The sequence below is a fragment of the Pempheris klunzingeri genome, chromosome 19 (genome assembly GCF_042242105.1).
Source record: "Pempheris klunzingeri isolate RE-2024b chromosome 19, fPemKlu1.hap1, whole genome shotgun sequence".
Taxonomy (NCBI): Eukaryota; Metazoa; Chordata; class Actinopteri; order Acropomatiformes; family Pempheridae; genus Pempheris; species Pempheris klunzingeri.
In genome coordinates, this window is record NC_092030.1 from 4,204,294 (window position 1) to 4,224,422 (window position 20,129).

Consider the following 20,129-nt stretch of genomic DNA (forward strand, 5'->3'; position numbering starts at 1 on the left):
AAACATCTGCTTTGTATGAGCCAATGACAGGCTCTTTAAACATACACCCACCTACCCACCCACATCTGCTCTCTGTTATCCAACAAGGCCTTACACACAGACAGACACAGCCACAGGCACATACACAGACACACATACACAAATCTTTGTGTGATCAATTACTGGCCCGGCACAGCCAGCACTTCATCAGAAACAGAAAAAGAAACAAAGACAGTCAAAGACCAAAGACGGAGAGGAGGCACATCAAAAAGAAGGGTTTGTGACACTACGACACGTTTTGTCTATAATCTACTTAGTATTGTGGAACTGTGATTCTATTGCTAAAACAACTGCATATGCTTTCTTTGTTAACCAAACAAAAAGCTCAATTGTAACCGCAATAGTTAGATCAGCCATGTGTCAGCTGATGGCTTCTTGTCAGAGCCGTAAAAAAACCCAACATCAAATGCATGAAACACACACACACACACACACACACACACACACACACACACACACACACACACAGCTGATGATAGCTGTACCAAACTCCAAGTCAATAAGCCAGCAGGTTGACCAGCCAACTAACTCTGCCCAGTTCTGCTTTGCCGCACTCCTCTGATGATCTGCAGTATGAGTTTGTGTATTACTGTGTGTGTGTGTGTGTGTGTGTGTGCGCGCGCGTGTGCAAATACGCGTCCATGTACAATTGACTGGCGCCATGCTACTGCTGGGAGCAATTATAAAGACATGAAACAGATAGCTGGAGATCGCTGTTTTATGCAACACTGAGTAGAGACACATATGAAGATACACAAAAATATGATCAACTGGGTTGTCTTTCAATATAATACGGTCACATGTTCACATTGGCAGTTTGTCATTACAATAAGTTCAAACACAAAGCATCCTTTAATGTCAGACAGCGCCTGTCATGCTCCAATAAAGTGTCCAGTGAAGAAAAAAAAGACAGCTGAAATACTTAAAAACACATTATCCTCTCTTTGAGCCTTGATTGACGCAATTTGTGCAGAAAAAAAATCGTAGTAGCCTGATTGATTCTGAAAATAACAACATGTGGCATTCCCATTCCTCCAAGACATGAAGTGACTATACCATAAGCCTGTTAAACTCTAAAGAGTTACGTGGGAAAGATTGAAAAATAGATTAATATAAAGACTTTTTCTTCATGTCACCATATTGGATGTGAGTGTGTTTGTGTGTGTGTGTGTGTGTGTGTGTGTTGGGTTATGTATGTTTGACTTTCACCGACAGATGACCTTTAACACAAAGAGCTTTCACCATGTGTTCAGCAGGAAGGAAAAACATGGGAAACATATACACCGCGCACACACACCGGCCCCTTCAACCCAATTCCACCCACACATACACACACACACTTTGACTTGACTGTCCTGCTGTACACACACACACACACACACACACACACACACACACACACACACACGACCCCTGTTAGCTAGAACGATGAGTCACTCTGCTGGGAACTCCATGCTTTGCCCATTACTACCGACTGGCTGGCTGACTGACTGTCCTAACATGTTGAGAAAAAGAGGAAGTAAGTTTAGTATGTAACAGAATGGAAAAGAAACAGGTAGATGAGACAACAAGATATATGTGGACCTACTGAGATTGGAAAAAAGGTGAGACAGGAGCTGAGTCAAACGTGTGTTAAACAGTGAGAGACAGAGTGACCACAGACAGTGAAATTATCTGTCCTTAATCTACCTCATTGGTTGTTCAACTATACACAAGTGCACAGTGAAACAGTGAGTTTAACTTCCAGTCACAGCACACTGCAAACCAGAGGAAAAAACAATCCTATGAGAGCATAAAAATGGGAAAGCCATGCTTTCTTGATTACTACTGTCTGACTGTCTGTTCAAAAATGCTGCTGGAAACAAAAGACAGAGATACAGAATAATCTTCAAGCAATCCACATTTTCATATTGGAAAATATCCATCCTGCTAGTCACAAATTTATATAAACACATCATTACACTCAATGTATACACAGTTCATAAAAACATTTACACCCAGATGTTCCAAAGTAAACACATGGCGGGTCGTTCATGGTCATAATCTAATGGCAAACAGGAACTGATACATTTTATATGTCCAGTGTGTTCGGAATAAATACGGAACTACTGAGTGACCAATGATATCTGAGATGCATGAACATATTTTTCATTTAACCGAAGAGCTGGCAAAAGACAAAGACCTCGTTTAAGAGACCTACAAGGCCCTTACCTTAACTCTCTACACCTGGCAGAATTTGGATTAAATCAAGAGCAATCTGCTCAAAGAATAAATCAAGATTATGAATCTGACCTGTTCTTCACTTGCTGGTAAGTATGTGATGCATTGAGATTTCACACCGACACAGAGACAAAAACTAAAAGCAACCTAAGCTAATGAGCTCTTAGCGCCAAAGGACGCAATCAAAACCAAATGGAAACATCGGGGGAAAAGGAGAAATCTTGTGGATTACCCACTTTGGTACATATTGTGCTGTTATGTTTATAGTTATGATACGTCACATGTTTTCTCTTCTCAACTGGGTGAACACAAAAATAAGTTATAAGCATGAACTACTATCATCTCACCACAGGGAGTAATTTCCTCCATGTGATTTGCTCTTTCTAAATCCTACATTCTACATTTGGGATTTGCTCATTTTTCATTCATTGCAGATTGAGTAATGGAACTGAAAGTGAGAGAGAAATAGAGGGAACGGGGATAGAAAAGGACAGGGGAAGAAGAGGGAGCAAAAATGAAAGGAAGAGGAGGAGATGAGAGGGGCAGAAAAAAGCAAAGAGAAAAGCAGAACAACTGCACATTGTAGAGTACAATGTACTGAAGGCAAGCTTGTATAGTAGAGACATAATCTTATTTTCATTGCTTCTGACATTTTTGTGGCGCCAAAATCCCAAAGCAATTCAGATGCAGGCCCATGCACTTGAAAAAACAGTGCTAGCCTACACAAGCTAGCACTGGTGTGCCATTCAAACATCAACTGTATACCACCATTAAAAATGGCCAGAAAAAAAAAAATCAAAACAAATGCAGTAAAGCAAACAGCCCCCATATGCTGCACACCAGGCGGAGGCAAAACACACATGCTCACGCAGAGCCGAGCTGCAGGGCACACTGCAGGATCTACACTAGGACTATTCAGTGGGGCAAACAGAGCCTGGATATGTCAGGCTGAATGCTAAAAAAGCTCGTCTGCACTGTTCACTGCAGAATCTACAGTGTGACTATTCAGACAAAACCAGACAGCAGAGCAGACATATTTCACAAGAACTAATATAGCACGCTAAGTGGGTTAGATTTTAATCAACAGAAAGGCCTCTGCAAGAAAAAAGTCATCAACCTCATTACTGTCTGAATTACTTGCTGGAAGCAGGATGCAACACAAACTTTAACAATGTTTCTTTCAGAATAAATGGATGAGAAATAAAGAGAAAGACTCATTTGAGCATTTGGCTCTGCTCCACGGTGCACAGTCCTGGCTGCTACCAGCTAGCTTCAGATAGTAAGGCAGATAGGAGACTGATTTACAGTGCACCACCATGATATGGTTTCAAAGTTTGTTGATTCTGAGAAACTGTGTGTGTGTCTGTGTGTGTGCGCGCGTGTGTGTGTGTGTGTGTTGAGTGATCCAGGAGACAGATTAAAAAGCTGGTTAAAGATCAGAGGCAGTATCAGAGGGAGGGAGGTTTTCAGAGTTAAATATCAAACTAGAAAAAGGTTTGCTTGACCTCACAGCTTAAACTTTATCTTAACTCCACGACTTTCAATTTCTACCAAATATGTGTTAATAGAATATTCACTGCATGTTTAGAACTTTAGAAATTCAGTGAGATAATCTGAGGCTTTGAAGGAGCACATTAATTCAATTGACTCACTTTGGATATTTGGGCTATTTGGTCTTGATTTCAGCATTTCTAATAAAAAAAAAGCTTAAAGTGAAAATGAGCATAAAAACAGGTGGATGGAAGCGCTCTTACAGATAATCAAGGTAAGACACATTATTTCCCATGCTGCTGCTGTCTCTCTGTAATGTTATCCAACTCAATGTTGACCCAGGATAAACCATCCATATAAATCTCATTCAACTAAACAGGGTCAATATGGTCATCAAATATGCTTATCTAATGCAGGACTGTGTCTCCTCACCATTATTTTCTAGTGATCGATGTGATATTTTGTCTCATTCAAAATATGTTCAACATTTTCTCGGTCAAATGTATTGTTGGATGGATTTAATGATGAATGAAGGATTGGTGCATGCCCCATATTTATTGACTGATATCTACTGACAACTTCACTCTGATGAATTACACCAGGCATTTGGAAAAACAAAGCAGATGCTTAGGATCACTTGTCGTACCCATCTATCTATTGTAGATTGTAGATAGATCTATTGTAGGATAGATTTTCATGTCTGAGCAGTGTTTTTGAAATGCACCGATGTCAGCGCTGGCTGCTTGACTCATTCCAACCAACCTTAACACTGACAATAAAACTGTGCTCCAAAGGCCGTTCAGTTTGGCTGAAAAAAAATCCCAATAAACTGCAGCCGCCAGACAATGCCATATTTAGCCAACTGTGACCTACAGTTTAAGGTACATCTGATAAAGTGTGAGCTCAGATCTCAGGATTTAGACCAATTGTAATCAGCTTAAATTGTAAAGCAATTCATTACACCTTAATTCAGTAATCTACATTAAAAAGCAATATTTCTTTTAATACTAATTCATCAGAAAAGACAAAGTACTTATTTTAGGCGAACATCGCTTTTCAGTTCAACATTCCTAAGAACAATTTACAAGAAACTTGAAATGTACATAAATGGACAAAAATGACTCTTGATCTAAAGAATGCACCCAAACAGCTTCATTTTTTTACGTAGAATTATACAAAAATTTGAATGAACCTAAACTACAACTACAGTACACAAGTGCACAAGATGGCACCCAGAGATGATACACAGGCCCTGTATACATCTGGTATCAATATGTACTTTGTTTGCAGATTGTAACTACATATTAAGCCACATTTCACTGATCATTAACATGTATTCAGGTTTTGTCACAGAACGACTGATCTCCATGTAGGTGTGCTCCTCACAGATTAGTTTTTCAAGCTTCCTGTCTGTGTTACACAGAATGCATCATCGTGGTGTTGCTGGGAGCTGTCTGACGCCATGGTTTTAGCCAACTGAAACTACTTCACATCAGTTTTCATTAGAATTGATTTCTATACTGATGATAGGAAAAAACAGCTATTGCAAAATAAGAGAACTCGGACGCTGGGAGCTGCAGCATAAACATGCACTCATCCAAGAAGCATTTCTAGTGTAATCTTGACTTTATTCTCATTTCTTTCTATCACCTGCCTGCCAAATCAGATATGATCATCATGCTCGATAACACCCATTTATCCTGCTTGAAGACTGCTAACACTCCATAAAGACAACAAACACAGCACAGGCCAGGAGGGAGGGAAAGTGATGGTGTCACACAGACACAGACAGAGAGTAAATAAAACAATAACAAAAAAAAGAGGAAGAGGAGGAGGTTAAGAGTGAGGGAGAAACAAAACCAAAAGAGAGGAAAAAGAGATGGAAAATAGAAAAGGTGTGTTCATACTTACCTTTCACAGACATACCAACAAGATTACGCACACACATACAGACACACGGAGGCTCGCAGGCTTACTACCCCAGAGACATTTTGCTACCTTATAACTGACTGTCACATTAATTCAAACAGACAAGCATGTCAATTATGTATGACCACCAAAGTAAAAATAGTCGCCTTGTTGAAGCACAAACACGTGAACACAACCTGGTCCACTGAAAGTATCAACAGCATCACATACTTCTCTGTCTTTAAACTCACACTTTGAGGTATCTAGATGAGTGGTGACATTTTAAAACAAAGCATGGCATCTAAAACCCAGAATACCCACCACTACATTTTAGCCAGTGAGCTGAAGGTCTTGTAAAAGGGTTAACGGGAGTGTTTTTAGTGTGTGCCAACCATCTACACTCCTCTCTCCTCTCGTCTAGATTCCTCCTTTTAGTTTCTGCACTTAGTCAGCACAACTGAATGCATCAGAGCTTGTTTTCATCTATTCAGTAAAGCACAGGATGAAAAACAAGCTCCATGGTCTAGACGTCTCTTTAAGCAATTGTTCAGTGTGTTTTCATGTCAGTATATGAATTACTCTCCCATGCAACATCCATATAAATCTGCAAACTTTGCCATCCATCTCCATGTCTAATGTGGCTCTAATGACAGTCAATGCTAAAATGTGTTTAATACTAAAATGTGATGACGAAGAAATAACTATTTTAAGTTTAAGATCCCCTCCAGACATGTTTTAAAACATTTACAAATACTCTCCTTTGGACACTAATTAGTGCCTTTTATGGTTTTCTGCACTCTGCACAGTGAGGCTCAAACATTCAAGTCAAGGAACAAGCAAAGCACTGCTAGATTATTTTTATAATACACTCCTAAACTAGAGCAGAGGGGCCATTATCTCCAAATCAAAATTGACAGTGCAATTTAAAATAAAGACATAATGAATAAACTGTAACATTTCTAAATCACTTCAAATTAATTAAGCATTTTGTCGTTATTTTATGTGACCAACAGTCCAAAAACCCAAAATAATCAGGCAAAATGAGCGTGAAATTGTCACATTGAGTAGTGAATTTTTTTAATTTTGCTTGAAAAATGACTGAAACAACTTATCAATTATAAAAACAGCTGCTGATTCAATATTATGTTGATCAGCTGATCAATTACTTCTTTCAGCTCTATTCGCCAGACAATCTTTTGCTTTCAAAGGACACAAGTATCACTAGATCCCATGCAGATAATAATACAAATAAATAAGTGATATGGTCTGCATATTCAGAAATGATTCTTCCTCTTCTACAGGCTTTTACAAGATATATTCAACCATACAAAATTTACACTCACAGATACAGTCAACAAATGTGCTTTAACATGACCATACACAGACACACCAGCAAATCCCCTTTCAGCCAATAATGCCACAGTTAGGGATCATCCATGAGTTTCAGCAGCAGGTGATGACACCATGTCAGAACCTGCACCCTTAAAGCCAATGACTCAATCCTTTATCTCATCCAACTTTATCTCTCAAAGCCTCAGAATTATCCACACAGTCTACGGTTAAATCATGCTGGAGCCTCTCTGGCTCACAGCCAGCATTCACAGTGTCTTCAGAGCCTGAACAGATGTTATTCAGTCTGTCCAAACCTGGCACAAGCTGCCTACAAGACACACTTAAGGAATTATTGATTACAGTTTCCAAAACAATGTGTCCTTAATAGTGTGGAAGCACTTGTTTTGGTACTAATTACCACTGACATGCACTTCACAAAACCCATATATCTGAGAGAAATATGACAATGATACTCTGGATACACTGTGGATTATTTGTTTCACTAATAAATGTGGAAGCACAGTTCCATTTCAAGTCACAACGTCCTCTAACCTGTAATGGAGACAGACATGAAACCATGTCATCACACTAAGTGCACTGAGCAATAGCAGCAAACATAAGAGCTGCATTTCTCTCTTGTCTCTTATCTGCCTCTGAAAATGAACCCCGCTGAGATGGCAAAGCGAGCCTGCATTAATGAACCTCTTCAAATAACAAGATGGTGGATGTATGTGCTCAGCTGAGGAACTGCTTTCATTTCTTGTCAGACATCAGGTTCACAAACAGAATATTTTCAGGAAGGCAGTGACGGTAAATATGAACACCTGCAGGGTGGGAGTCAACACCAAGCAGCCAAAATACTGGTACATTTTTGCCACAGCAGCTTGTAAATCAATCCACAGTATTCTTCATGCTGGTTTGGCAAGTAACCACGCATGATTTGGAGGTAGAATTTTATACCAAAGCAATCAATAGAGTGTTTTTCCAGCACAGACAAATACCCTGCCAAGCTTTAATAATCTCCCCAGTTAGCTGTATTTTCACAGTCAACACGGTACTGGAAAGAGTAGTTACAGAATATATGGCTATCCTAATAGATGATGCTTTCACTGGCATGATTGCAGCAATATGTCAGAAGTGCACAGCAAATTTCATATCCATATGCTCATTCATTTTTGAGATATTGGTATGTTGAAACAGTGAAAGGCGTACACAGACCTCACACGACCACTTCTCCTTGAAAGAAGTCAGCAAATTTTAGATTTATCTTCCACGGTGGCCAAAAATGTTATAGTTTCCTGCTGTGTGAGCCTATAGAGGTCCAGAGGTTCATCAAGCACATTTGCATGGAAGGGAAGCACATTCTTCAACATTTATCTTTCCAGGGAATTTTCTGAGCGTGCATGTTGTTACAGCCGAGCTTCGCGGTTATTCACCCCAGCGAGTGATAAGCATACAGTGGAGCTGTCGGCATCAGCCAGTCCTCTGTGCTGGCTTCCTCAGGATGCATTTTTCCTCAAGGCCTCCTTGATCTTGTGGCTGGATGAAGGTGATCAAATCAGATTAAGATTAATAGGGTCACAGTTAGGGTTTCTGGCCACTGTCCATTACTGGTGAACATTTAACAATCAATATAATAATTGGAATATAATTGAGGACTACTCCACATACTGCAGTCTCATTTCTTGCAAACAAACAGCAGCCTCGCAGGCGGTCTGACAAGTCAACATCTATGCCTACATGTGTGACAGGAGTGCTGAAATAACGTAAAAGGTGGTTTTAGTAGGTAGTACCACTACTGTGTATTAAGATGGCTTTAACAAATGTATGATTGCTATGAGAGGGCACGATAAACTAGAGACAAATTTGAGCTCACCCTGTTTAGAAATTGATCCATTACACCAGTGCAACTTCATACTCTTGCAGCTTCTTCCCTTACAGCTGCTGTGATGGCGCGGTAAGTTAAACGAACAAATTTTAAACAAGGCGACAAAAACGCACCATCGTCCACAATGACACAGTCTCCAAATATGATGCCTTCATTTGGCCTTGAACTGTTGTGCCAAAGACAACATTTTTACAGGAAGAGTGAAGGAGGAAGGAGATGCTGACTGCCCTGCTCACAGAAATCTTAATTATACATCCATACTGAGCCGTTTTCTGCTCTGCAACAAGCTTGCAATAAAACCCTATCATACTCATTAACAGGTTTGTTCTAAATATTAATGTGACGTTGCTGGTTCTTTTGTCATTACGTGGAATATCAAAATAAAATTGCCCAGTTGAACATTGTCATGATGAAATTATCTTGAATGGTTTGGTCTTATACAGTGCAGGAGTCATCCCATACAGGGCAAATGAAGATGATGTGATGTGTATAGTTGTTTTCCAGTGTTAAAAATGGAGTCTGCTGGCAAAATAAGTCGCTCTATCTAAAACAGATGCTGCAAACTTCAGATGTTTGGCATCAAGTCCCATGTATGAAAGAGTGAGTATAGGGTTTCTTTGCAGAGCTGCCATTATGTATTCTATCATCATCCCGCCATCATACAGGGAGCGTTTTAGAGCAGACAGAGCTGTGCAAGGAGCATACCTCTTCTTGTATAGAAAATATCACACCTTCACTGTCAAAGCACTATTAGTGCACTTATTGGTGCTTCTCAAAAGAAGCAACAGCTCCAAGCCACAAGGTCAAGCCCACGTTAAGTGGCTTGGGTCTGTGGGAACTGTAGCAAGTCTAGACAATCATAGTTGAGCAAGAAATGAACAAACCAGCTTGGGATTAAATAACTTGCAACTCTTGCTAGCAGAAAAACTCCTCAAATGCACTGAACAATTGAGCAAAGCTCTGGCTAAGTACAAGTGGGGAGAAAATGCATGAACAGCAGCACAGAGGAGAAGAAACACCCCAATCTAGGCCCCTCAAAGTTGGTTTAATATCAAGAGCTGGCTCTTTCTGTCTCACACACACACACACACACAGATACACACACACACCAAGAACAGTATGGCCTCAGACCTGGCAAGCAGCACTCAAGTTCTTGGAGCAGCTTTCTCTCTAATTTAAAGTTGATTGCCATGGGCCCTCTGTGTGTGACTAGTGAAATATGAGTGTGGAGAAGAGAGTATGGAGGCTTGGACCCAGTATAGCTGTGTGCTTGTGATTATGTGAGTGTGTATGCACAATAGTACCGTGCCGTCTGGGTTGGTGCCTGTGCATGTATATGTGCATGCATGAGTGTGTGTGAAGGTCTGGGTGAAGAGGAGCCTGTGCATACTTGTGTGTATGTGTGTGCGTATGTGGTTTTTGGCCCGAGCTAGCGCAGAGATTGGACTGCCAGTGGCAGCCGTCTGCAGGGAATCAGGCGAAGCAGAGGGCAAGCTGAATAACAGCACCTTTCTCAAATTAGAACGATGTGTTTGGAGGTGAGTTTAACTGAAGCGAACTGTACCAAAAAGTGGACTGAAGGAGATAGTTAGACTAGATCGTTGTCCAATCGTTTTGGACTCATGACAGACGAAATGTAAGGTTTTTGATAGAGCTGGTGAAGGTTAAATCATTGCCTCTAATTGTTAACTCCTCTCTCTGCATTCGTGTGAGTTAACTGCTTGTTCACCCTTAAAAGTTATTCACATACTTAGCAGTAACTCCCTTGATAAACATGTTCTAGTGAAGAACCTTTTTATTCAAAGGTTTTTACAACAGAGTCATCTTAAGCCTCCACCTTGACTAAACTACAGATAATAAAGCAATATTGTATATTTTATCTTGATGTGATACAGGGGTGGTAAAATGTGTAGATGTCAGCCATGCTCGAAATAAGATATTTTACTGTTCTCAGAAATATGAGCACCTTGGATTTCCCTTTCTTTTTTGGATATCCCTGCAGCCCCTGGGGCCAAAGAACACATCTGTTCACGGAGTGCATTTCTAAATCATCTCTTTTACAGGTTTTTTGGTCACAATGTTTGTGAAGCTAAAATACGCTCCAGTTTTCCTTTTTTGAGAAAGAAGATTTGGGAATCCAGAGGCAAACAGCAAGGTGTCTGCTACGTCGCTCATTTTTCATGTGTGCATTTAGTTTCCCAGCGGTAAAGAGCTCAGGGGAGTGGAGGAGCTGATGTTCTGCTAGATGGTTTCAAAGTCAGCTTTCTTTAACATATTGTGAATTTGACGAGCCAGAGATCAAATAATGAAACATCTTTCTGATCAGGCCACCCAGTCTGTGAGATTAAATCCATTGACAGTAAACTCTCTTGTAACTGAATCAAAGAATCAAATGTGATGGGGCCAACTTCACCCGCAAGACAGCCACACATACCAAATTGATCATGACTCCTCTGCAATGAACAAGCCGACTTCTGAGTTTATTACAACAGATTAAAAGCATTTAAAACAACACGGAATAAGTGTTAAGATCCGCAATTCCCTGCCAGAAATGTTAAAATATTCTATATTCTAAATATGTTAAAAATATGAATTGTAAAAGTAAAATTATTTGACACAGAAATGGTTACAGCTTGATTCTTGAGACACCAAAACACAGGTTAATTATTACTTTAGCTCGGCTTTCAAACACAAGTACAGCCGTGCATTATGACCCAGCCGATGCATATCAAATGTGTAATTTCAACCAACTAAACCAACTACATGATGATTCAAAACTGAAATCCACGTCTGATTGCATGAATAAGCGTCTCCGTCAGTGCCCTCTACAACATGCGCTCCACACAGCATTAAATATTTTCACTGGATCATATCTTTGAAGCATCACAGTTGGATAAACAGGAGAGTACACTGACGTCACATCACAGGATTTGTGGGTAAGGTTCAACTTCTGCCACTGGTACGCAAAGTACAGTGTTACATGGTGATGCAAGGACGCAGATCCCACATTTAAATCTTCCTCCTAAACAACTTCCACCTTGACTTTTCTTAGTGTGTTCAAGCCAAAGAAGAGTGGCACCCTCCTTCATAGCTTGAACTTTGACCCACATTTTGCTTAAAACTGGGAGACGCTTGAGAAAGAGCAACAAATTAAGCTAATTTTGTGCAAAAAGTGAGCTCTTTTCTGGCCTCTCTGCTCTCCCTCTCCCACCTACCTCTCCTCTGGTACTCCTGAGACGCCCCCAGGCTCCGTCTTTCTGCTCGGTCTGTTTGCATTCCTGTTGAGCTCTATTTTAAGGCTTGATCACTCCACTTGCGGGAGGAATGCACATCTGTAGCGAAACCCCGTCCCACTGTCTCACCCACTCTTTCTGTCTTCATACAGTACTTGTTTGTAATGGTGGGCCCAGTGCATTAACTACTACGGTTGCCCTGGACCTGCAATTTTGCATATAAATAAGCAAAAAGAGAGAGGCGGATGCAAACTAATACTGTTTATAACATCAACAACTGCTTCTGGGTGACTCATGATTTCATCGTTTCATCTGTACACAGCCAACTGTGTTTCTGTCAATGAAAGCCAAAGCAGCAACAGTGTTTTGTCTTAACTTTCCCCATGAAAAAAACCCCCAAAAACAATCAACACAGAGTTGCACAAACATTAACACCACCAGCAACCAGCACTTCCCACAGAATCAACACAGCTCATTCATTTTAACAGTGCAACTCATTTTAAATGAAGAACAATTTCTCCAGTAACATCTTGTGCTTTGCTTGTGTGCTGCCACTCTCTTCTTACAAATCTGACCAACAAAAGCCCAAAACATAGCCACAGGTAAGACACCCCCCCCCCACACACACACACACACACACACACACACACCTGGTTCAGCAGATAGTATAATTATATCACTGCATGATAGAACAGTATTAAAGGTGGACTTGCAGGCTTGAACTTTAACAGACACGGTGAATAACAAATGTTCAGGGTGGCACATGAGCTAAAGTGAGCCCAACATGTAAGCTAACAACATGACACATCCCCACTGAGGATAACACTGGAGTAAATTTCCTGTGTGTTCCCTCCCGTCCCGTGGAGTGAGGCGGATAAACTTTTCGTCCGCGTGCCCCCCCACTCCCCCCCGGACTCACTGCTTCCTCGCCGCTTTGAACAGTTTAAATCTCAAACCTCACCTTGGAAAATGTCCCCGAGTCAAACTGGCATTATTATGTTGTCGCCTTCCATGGTTGGGAGTTTGACGAGTTGTTGTTCGGCTCCCCGGAGAGACTAGAGACCGACTAGCGGGGCAGAGGAGCAGCAAAGTCGGGCAAGGAGGGAGGAGGGAGGAGGAGAGGAAGGAGGCCAGACGAGTCGGCCGTCGCCTCGTTGGTGGAGCCGGCTGTCAATCAGCCGGTTGAGTGGGCGGGTCCTAACTGTAAAGGGATTATGAGGGCTGAGCTGTCACAGCTGATCCCAGGTCAGAGGGCTGAGGAATGTGGAAACACAGACAGGATTATGGTGGCGTGGATATTTTATCATCATCTTTCTTAGATTAAGTTTAATGAATGCACTTGTAGTTTTTGCTGAAACTATTTATGCAGTGTTAACCTGCTAAAACCAGTGATTCAGTTACTACTTGACTGTTATTTTATTTCATTGGATTTTTTTTTATTAAATTCAAATCTATTCAAATTAGTAAATACTTGATTTGAATCAATTTCAAATAATCCAACTATATGCCATTTTTTTATGGGGAGTTTTTGCCACAGTTTGCCACAGAGACACGAGAGAAAAAATGTTTTAAATGTTTTTTTAAAAAAAGAAAAACATACTAAATAAATGAATAAATAAAAATAATGGAAGTAAAACAAGCTTTTCCAGGTTTTACTCAGTTATCCAGCTGAGTTATAAACCTCATGAGATACATACGGATTTGTTTTTTGTTGTTGTGTGACACAGAAACGCATTAAATCCATTAATGGTCCCAGTGCTCTATGCTTAATCAGACAATAAATTGGGCGATGGTAACATCTCATTATCCAAAGCAGTGACCTTTCGTCCTTCCTCATGGATGTAAATGGAGGTGGAAAAACACATCCGTCAATGTGGCACAGTCCCATTGAACACCGCAGCCTGAGAGTGACCACAGGATAGAATCAGCACCTCTCTGATACAGTGACAACAGACACTCAGGAGTTTCTGCTTCACAAAGGCTTATGGCTGTCATGTTGGGCTCCATTTATTTGTGCAGGTGTGCCTAATAAACTGGCAACTCAGCCTATACTTTAAGAGTGTTCTGTCTCACATGATCACTGAAGATTGTACTTGTTTTTCACATCACATACAAAATATGAAGCATAGTAAAAAGTACAGTCTGATTGCCATAATGATATAAGAAACATTCAATTCAATTAAATGCATATAAAGTGTACATTTAACGACTTATACGTCCGTTAAAAAACAATTACATTAGTACACAGTACCAGAAGCTGTGTACTCTGTCTTAGGCTGTGAACATGTAAAGAGGGCTAACTGTAACCTTTGACCTGGCCAGACTGGACAAGAACAATCTGGATGAAAAACTGTGGCAGTTGGTGTCCAGTCCACTCATCAGGAAAACAACACTGACATCAGTAATTCCATTGAAAAAGGGGATTTCCAATTCGAACAAATGCAGCCACCCCCTTACTGACCCTGACCCGTCAGTTGCAGCTTGGAAGAGTTACAATGCGTCTCATTGGGAACAGGAGAGCAGAGAATGCCAGCCAGGCCTGAGAGAGAGTTTTACCGTCTGTCTTCCTTCATGTTGATTTGTATCTACACACATTTTTGTATTTGTACACTCTCTTAAAATATTTCGGATTAGAATACCCATGCAATGAAGTTATTTGTTATTAAATACATCTTTAATGAATTCTTGTGCTGTAGTTTATGGTGTTGTTGGACTGGACTCCATCTGATCCTTGTTTTCTGACTCTTTGTCCATATGCATGGTTCTTTTCTTTTTGTCTGGCACTGAGTTTATCTGGCCGTCCATCTGCCTCACCGCGTGTGCCAACGTACCTGTCAGTCTGCTCCCATCTGCCAATCCTTTGTCCCACCTGTCTTTATCTATGCTTCCTCTGCCGCAGCTGTCAGGAGTTTGTTTTTGAATATCATTTAGCTATCTCTGTTAATGTTGCTTCCACCTCTAAATTGTGTATCCTCCACTTCTGTTATCAGAGCGTGTCTGCATACTTGTGCATCATGATTGTGGGTTTCATGGCCTATCAACAACTGTGATTCTGTTTCTATTATGCATATTGTACATTTTTTACTGAGAGTAAATAATCTTCCTCTTCTCCATTTAGCACAGTCATTAAAACATTTTGGAATTCCTGTTAACTGCAAGGCAAGCATATATTTTTAATAGTATGATGTTTCACTGTCTGACAAAATCCTAAATGGACTCGTTTATACAGTGCCCTTGTTTAAAGTTCTACATTCTGACACTTCTTGTTCAAACTTTTCTGTTATGAAACCCAACTGTTTCTCTGACTATGGAACTGCAGTAATTTCACCTTTTCCACCACCTGTTGCATTATGTGATAAACCTTTGCTGCCCCCTGCTGGGCACTTTGACACACTACATACTGGAATTGAAACAGGAGTGGAGTTAACTCACACCGTATCAGCACATTAGCACAAGCAACCTCAGGAGAACTCGGTTATTTCCCCCAACTTTATCTATAAGATTTGTTTTTCTTTTTTCCTGCTTGAACCTGTTTACTGATAAGACACAATAGATAGACACAACAATTTTTTTTTTGTAGTTTTAGTTCTATTCTAATGAGCTACCTTAGTGGAATCGATATGTCTTACTTCAGTGGGACAAACCTCCATCACCTGGACCCAGAACCTCACCCATAAAAAGATAAAAATAAAAAAATGAGGTAGTTGTCATGTGCCCTTCCTGTGTGTCAGTCAGCCTCATCTTTATAAATGAGGACCCACACTACGAGGACATCCAGTTCATTAGTTCCACTCAGCTCCACTTGCTGACGTTTGTGCATTTATTCACTGCTATAGGTGAAGTTGAAACTCTTTATCACATGATAACAAATGTTCTGGACAGTATGTTGGTGTACCTAGAACTGATGCTGATGTGGTCCTTATCAGTGACTCATAGCAGGTTTAACCAACTGAGTTTGAGTCAGATCTCCACAAAAGTGCCTCATTCACTCAAGCCAACAAAATGTATACGCGCACAGTCACATAGACATGTGACATAAGGAGGCTACACACCCACAAAACACACATGAATGCAAACGCACAAAAAGCACAGACACATCAGTGCATGCACACAATGGCACACATCTGACACCCATCCACGCCAGAACCTCCCACCTACCCGGTGTCATACACGCTCTGTGTCACACACACACAAAAGCCGCTGATGGTTGTTAAATCCCTACACGACGTCATTGCCAGGCAGTGGGTGGGTGTGGTCTTCACAGGCTTGCTAAACATGCCAGAGCTTAAAAGCTGAACAGCCACTGCCATTCACTAATGACACACTCCCTCTTTCTCTCCTCCTCTCTCACATTATTTCTCTCAGTCTGGCTCACTGTTGCTCCAGCACTCACTAGGTGAAGTCCTATTTTTTCAGCATCACATAGGTGCACAGTTGTACTGTTGTTTCTCTCTTTGTGGCCTTTTCTATAGCTGTCATTTTTTTTTTAATCACTTTCGGGCTCTATTGCACTATTTAAAGTTCGCTCTTTTAGACATCTATCTTCACTGTCTCTCCCTTTTTAATTGCTTTCTCTTTGAATCCAGACTCCATCACTCTGCTGCAAACACTGTAGGACGTCTGTGAGTTGGAATTGGTTCCGCCAGAGGAAAGAGTTCTGCTCATCTGACATCGTTTTCTGGAGATTCCTTCTTCAGTGGTCTTTCCATTGTGAAGCTCACAGCAAAGCTTGGTGGTGGTTAACAAGTAAAGATGTCTCTCCCGCTGTCAGTGCTGATATTTGCCATCGTCCAGCTGTGTATGGCAGATCAGCCTGTGGAGGAAGTCATCACAACAAGTAAGTACTGATACGGATGAGAAATATGTGTACATGGACCTGGATAAAAAGAGGCAAGCTAGATTAAGGAATGTTAAGACAGAGGATAAACTGACTGTGTTTCTGTAGGGGAACAGACTTTTTCATATCACTTTCAAAAAGTGGTAATGAAAGTGATTGATTGAGTCTTTACCTAAAAAAACCATCAAGAAACAGACTCATCACAAAAGCTACAAACACATTAATAACATGAGATTCATTTAATGGGCAGCGAATTTTCCCCAAAGCAGATTTGGACTGAGAGGATATGTATCTTTAGTTCCAGCTGCTTATCATACTGTCCTGATGTCATTACGTGACTTAATCAATATCAAATGTCAACTAGCTACAGAGATAAAAAGCTAGGAACAGAAAAGTAAATGGTAAATGCACCGTACTTCTGTAGAGCCAACCAGCACATAAAAAAGGTGACAGAGGGCCGGTTGTATGGTTGAAAGGACAGCAGCAAACTGTAAGCATAAACTGCGTGCCTGTGTGATGCAATGGCAAAATAAGTTGTTCATTTATGTAGGCTGCTCAGCCTGTAGACGGTGACTCTCTACCGCTGTCTGGTCGGGTAGAGTGAGTCAGGAAGTTTGGCTTAGCTGGCAGTCAGACAGTCGTCATTGGTCAGATGCTATTTCATTTGGCAGAATGGAGTTCGGTTTGGGAATGAAAAATTACTTGTCGGGGCGGCTCAGTGCCCATTCACCAAATTTCTCCGATATTAGTGGCCTCTGTTGGTGAAATGGATTAACTGTGAGTTAACTGTGACTAGCTGGCTCTGATTTGTCCATTGCATTTACTGTCAATGCTCAACGCATAAAAGCAGTACAGTAGCAAACTGTATGTTCGATTCCAAGTATATATGTAAACATACAGCATATTTTAGTGCCACAGGGAAAAAACGTTATAGCCTTCATAGGCAGGCTGCAACACTAAACAGAAATTATAAATGTACTCTTGATATATTAAAAAGTGCAAATGATAGGAGCTGCAACAGCAATCGAAAAGACGGTGTTGGTTTTACTATTTACAGACACATTTTACATAATGGTGTCATTGTTGATCCTACATTATTTGTTTTCTGAATCTTCATAACGTGCCTTTAAAGAGCAATCTTAAATCTGATATGGAGGGAGAGCCTGGGTGTTGTCTGTTACACCTTGATCATGGCTTTGATGTATTGTTGGACTACAACGCACCATCCACACCTAATTCAGCTAAGAAAGGTTCCTCAGCCAATGCTTCATTGTCATTTGACATCCACCTGAAACTAAACTGAAATCAATTTAGATGCATGCTCTAATTATTTGCATGAGAAAGTAAACAATGAGCCGTGCTACTTAGCATTAAATTTGTTAACTTGATGGCGTCACTAACATTAGAATAATTCATCCTGGATAATAATAATTGACATCCCAAGAGCTACATCACTATTGGTGTGGCTAAAAAATGTTACAACTGCATAAAACAAAACCATAAATACAACAACAAGACCAGCATCATTTTGATTGGCTGGGCCACCCGAGGTACAAGAGCTGCAACTGTTACCTCTAGATTCTCCTTCTCTTTTCCTGAGAAAACCTGCTTTATATTCTTGGCCTGATGATTGAGGCTTGGTTTGGCAGTGTAAAACAAGCATTAGCGTGAAATTGGCCGAATCCAGTGATTGGTGGTCTTATAGTTTCCAAGTCCTTGACTGATGTTCTGGACCAAAGCAACACATTTTCAGTGAAGAAAAAGCCCAAACAGAATAAAAAGCCCAAAGGGAACATTCATAATCATAACACTTAATAGTTGACTGATGTGTATGTGTATGTAGGAGTGCAGCTGGAGTCAGTGTATGGGTGCATTTGTCCAAAAATGGTTAAGTTCGTGGAAAGTGTGGATTTCAGTTTTTCCTTCTGTGCTACTTAAAAGGTCTGTTGTTTTCCTGACAACATAGAGTACATTTCACTTAATGGTTCTTTGCCCATCAATAACCATCACGCAATTATGTGAAATTTACCATGTATCTTGTGTTTAATTTGCTCAAAGAAAAAGTGCCTCTCCTGGGTGGCTGGTTTGAGAGGAATCCAGAGTCAGTTGAGGTTCAGGAGGCAGCTAGATATGCTGTGAAGATGTTCAACACAAACTCCAAGAGCAAGAAGATGTTCAAACTGGTCTCCATCACTGCTGCTCAGACTCAGGTTAGATTTCATCTTTCGGAAAACTCACAGGCAGCACACCTCGTCACCGCTGTGCAATGCTGTTATAGTGTCACAACGTCTGATAGCCCTGTCCTCTGTCCACTCATCGAATTAGGTGACCAGTATGATCAACTTCAAGATCGACGCAATCTTGGGAAAAACCAAGTGTCTCAAGACTGAAAACCATGACCTGAACAGCTGCAGTCTTGAGAGAAAGGTACAGAAGTTATGTTCAACTCAGCATAATTCTTTATTCCACCTGTGTAAATATAAGGCCTCATCCAGCGTTAGCTCCATGAGTTGCACTCAACATTTACACTGCATTCATCCCTTTCTGTCTCATATTTGTTCACGATACAAAGGCTGAAAATGACCTGTTGCCGTTTACAGTTCGTTAGAGTTCCCAATTCCTGTATAACTGTTATTCTTTCCCCCTCCGCAGCATGTGAAGTGCCACTTTGAGGTGTCTTTCAACCCCCGCAACAACAAACACGAGCTGCAGGAACACAAGTGCAGAAAGCTGCAGGAGAAGCCTTAAGTTTTCAATAGGCTGAACTTTTTATATTTTATCTCTATAACTTTAACTAGCTTATTACATTTTGATATGGTGTTGATGTTTTTTTTTTCTGAATAAATGTTTTGCAGCTGATTTTAAGTGGTAGATTTGTGGTTTGGTGTAGCTCATAACACTGATCATGGTCTCAATAAAATTTGTTTAGAAAAGGTGACCAAGAGTATATTTTTGTTGCCATAATACCATAATAATCACAATTATTATCTGTGTTATTATTCATGTCATGCTTTTCTGTACTGTCTGTGCAAAGAGAACAAAAATAGTCACTTACACTTTTATATCATGGCTTCAGGATCTTTGGCTCACATGCCAAGAAGGAAGGGATCTGCAAAACCCATGCAGGGCTAAAAATGAAATATTAATTCTCCAGTTTTCAATGTTTCTACTTCGCCGATGG

General features: G+C 40.6%; 2 protein-coding genes across 2 annotated transcripts in view; one reads left to right on the plus strand and one right to left on the minus strand.

Moving 5' to 3' along the window:
* Positions 1-13,177, minus strand: part of il11ra (interleukin 11 receptor subunit alpha) — a 37,482-nt gene extending 24,305 nt beyond the window's left edge. Inside the window, exon 1 of the mRNA XM_070850455.1 lies at positions 13,073-13,177. The gene's annotated coding sequence lies outside the window, so the exon portion shown is untranslated. The remainder of the gene's footprint in view (positions 1-13,072) is intronic.
* A 3,239-nt stretch (positions 13,178-16,416) lies between these two features.
* Positions 16,417-19,851, plus strand: LOC139219140 (cystatin). Its single transcript, XM_070850942.1, has 5 exons — positions 16,417-16,507; positions 16,698-16,948; positions 19,007-19,158; positions 19,274-19,375; positions 19,601-19,851. Exons 2-5 carry the CDS (start codon positions 16,864-16,866, stop codon positions 19,694-19,696), a joined length of 435 nt encoding a protein of 144 aa, XP_070707043.1. The 5' UTR covers positions 16,417-16,507; positions 16,698-16,863; the 3' UTR covers positions 19,697-19,851.
* Positions 19,852-20,129: the final 278 nt, after the last annotated feature.

Excerpts from the sequence above, each read along its gene's own strand:
- LOC139219140 (XM_070850942.1), top strand. The coding sequence starts at position 16,864 with ATGTCTCTCCCGCTGTCAGTGCTGATATTTGCCATCGTCCAGCTGTGT. Across the intron at positions 19,159-19,273 it reads TCACTGCTGCTCAGACTCAG|GTGACCAGTATGATCAACTT; the intron begins GTTAGATTTCAT and ends TCATCGAATTAG. Across the intron at positions 19,376-19,600 it reads GCTGCAGTCTTGAGAGAAAG|CATGTGAAGTGCCACTTTGA; the intron begins GTACAGAAGTTA and ends CCCCCTCCGCAG.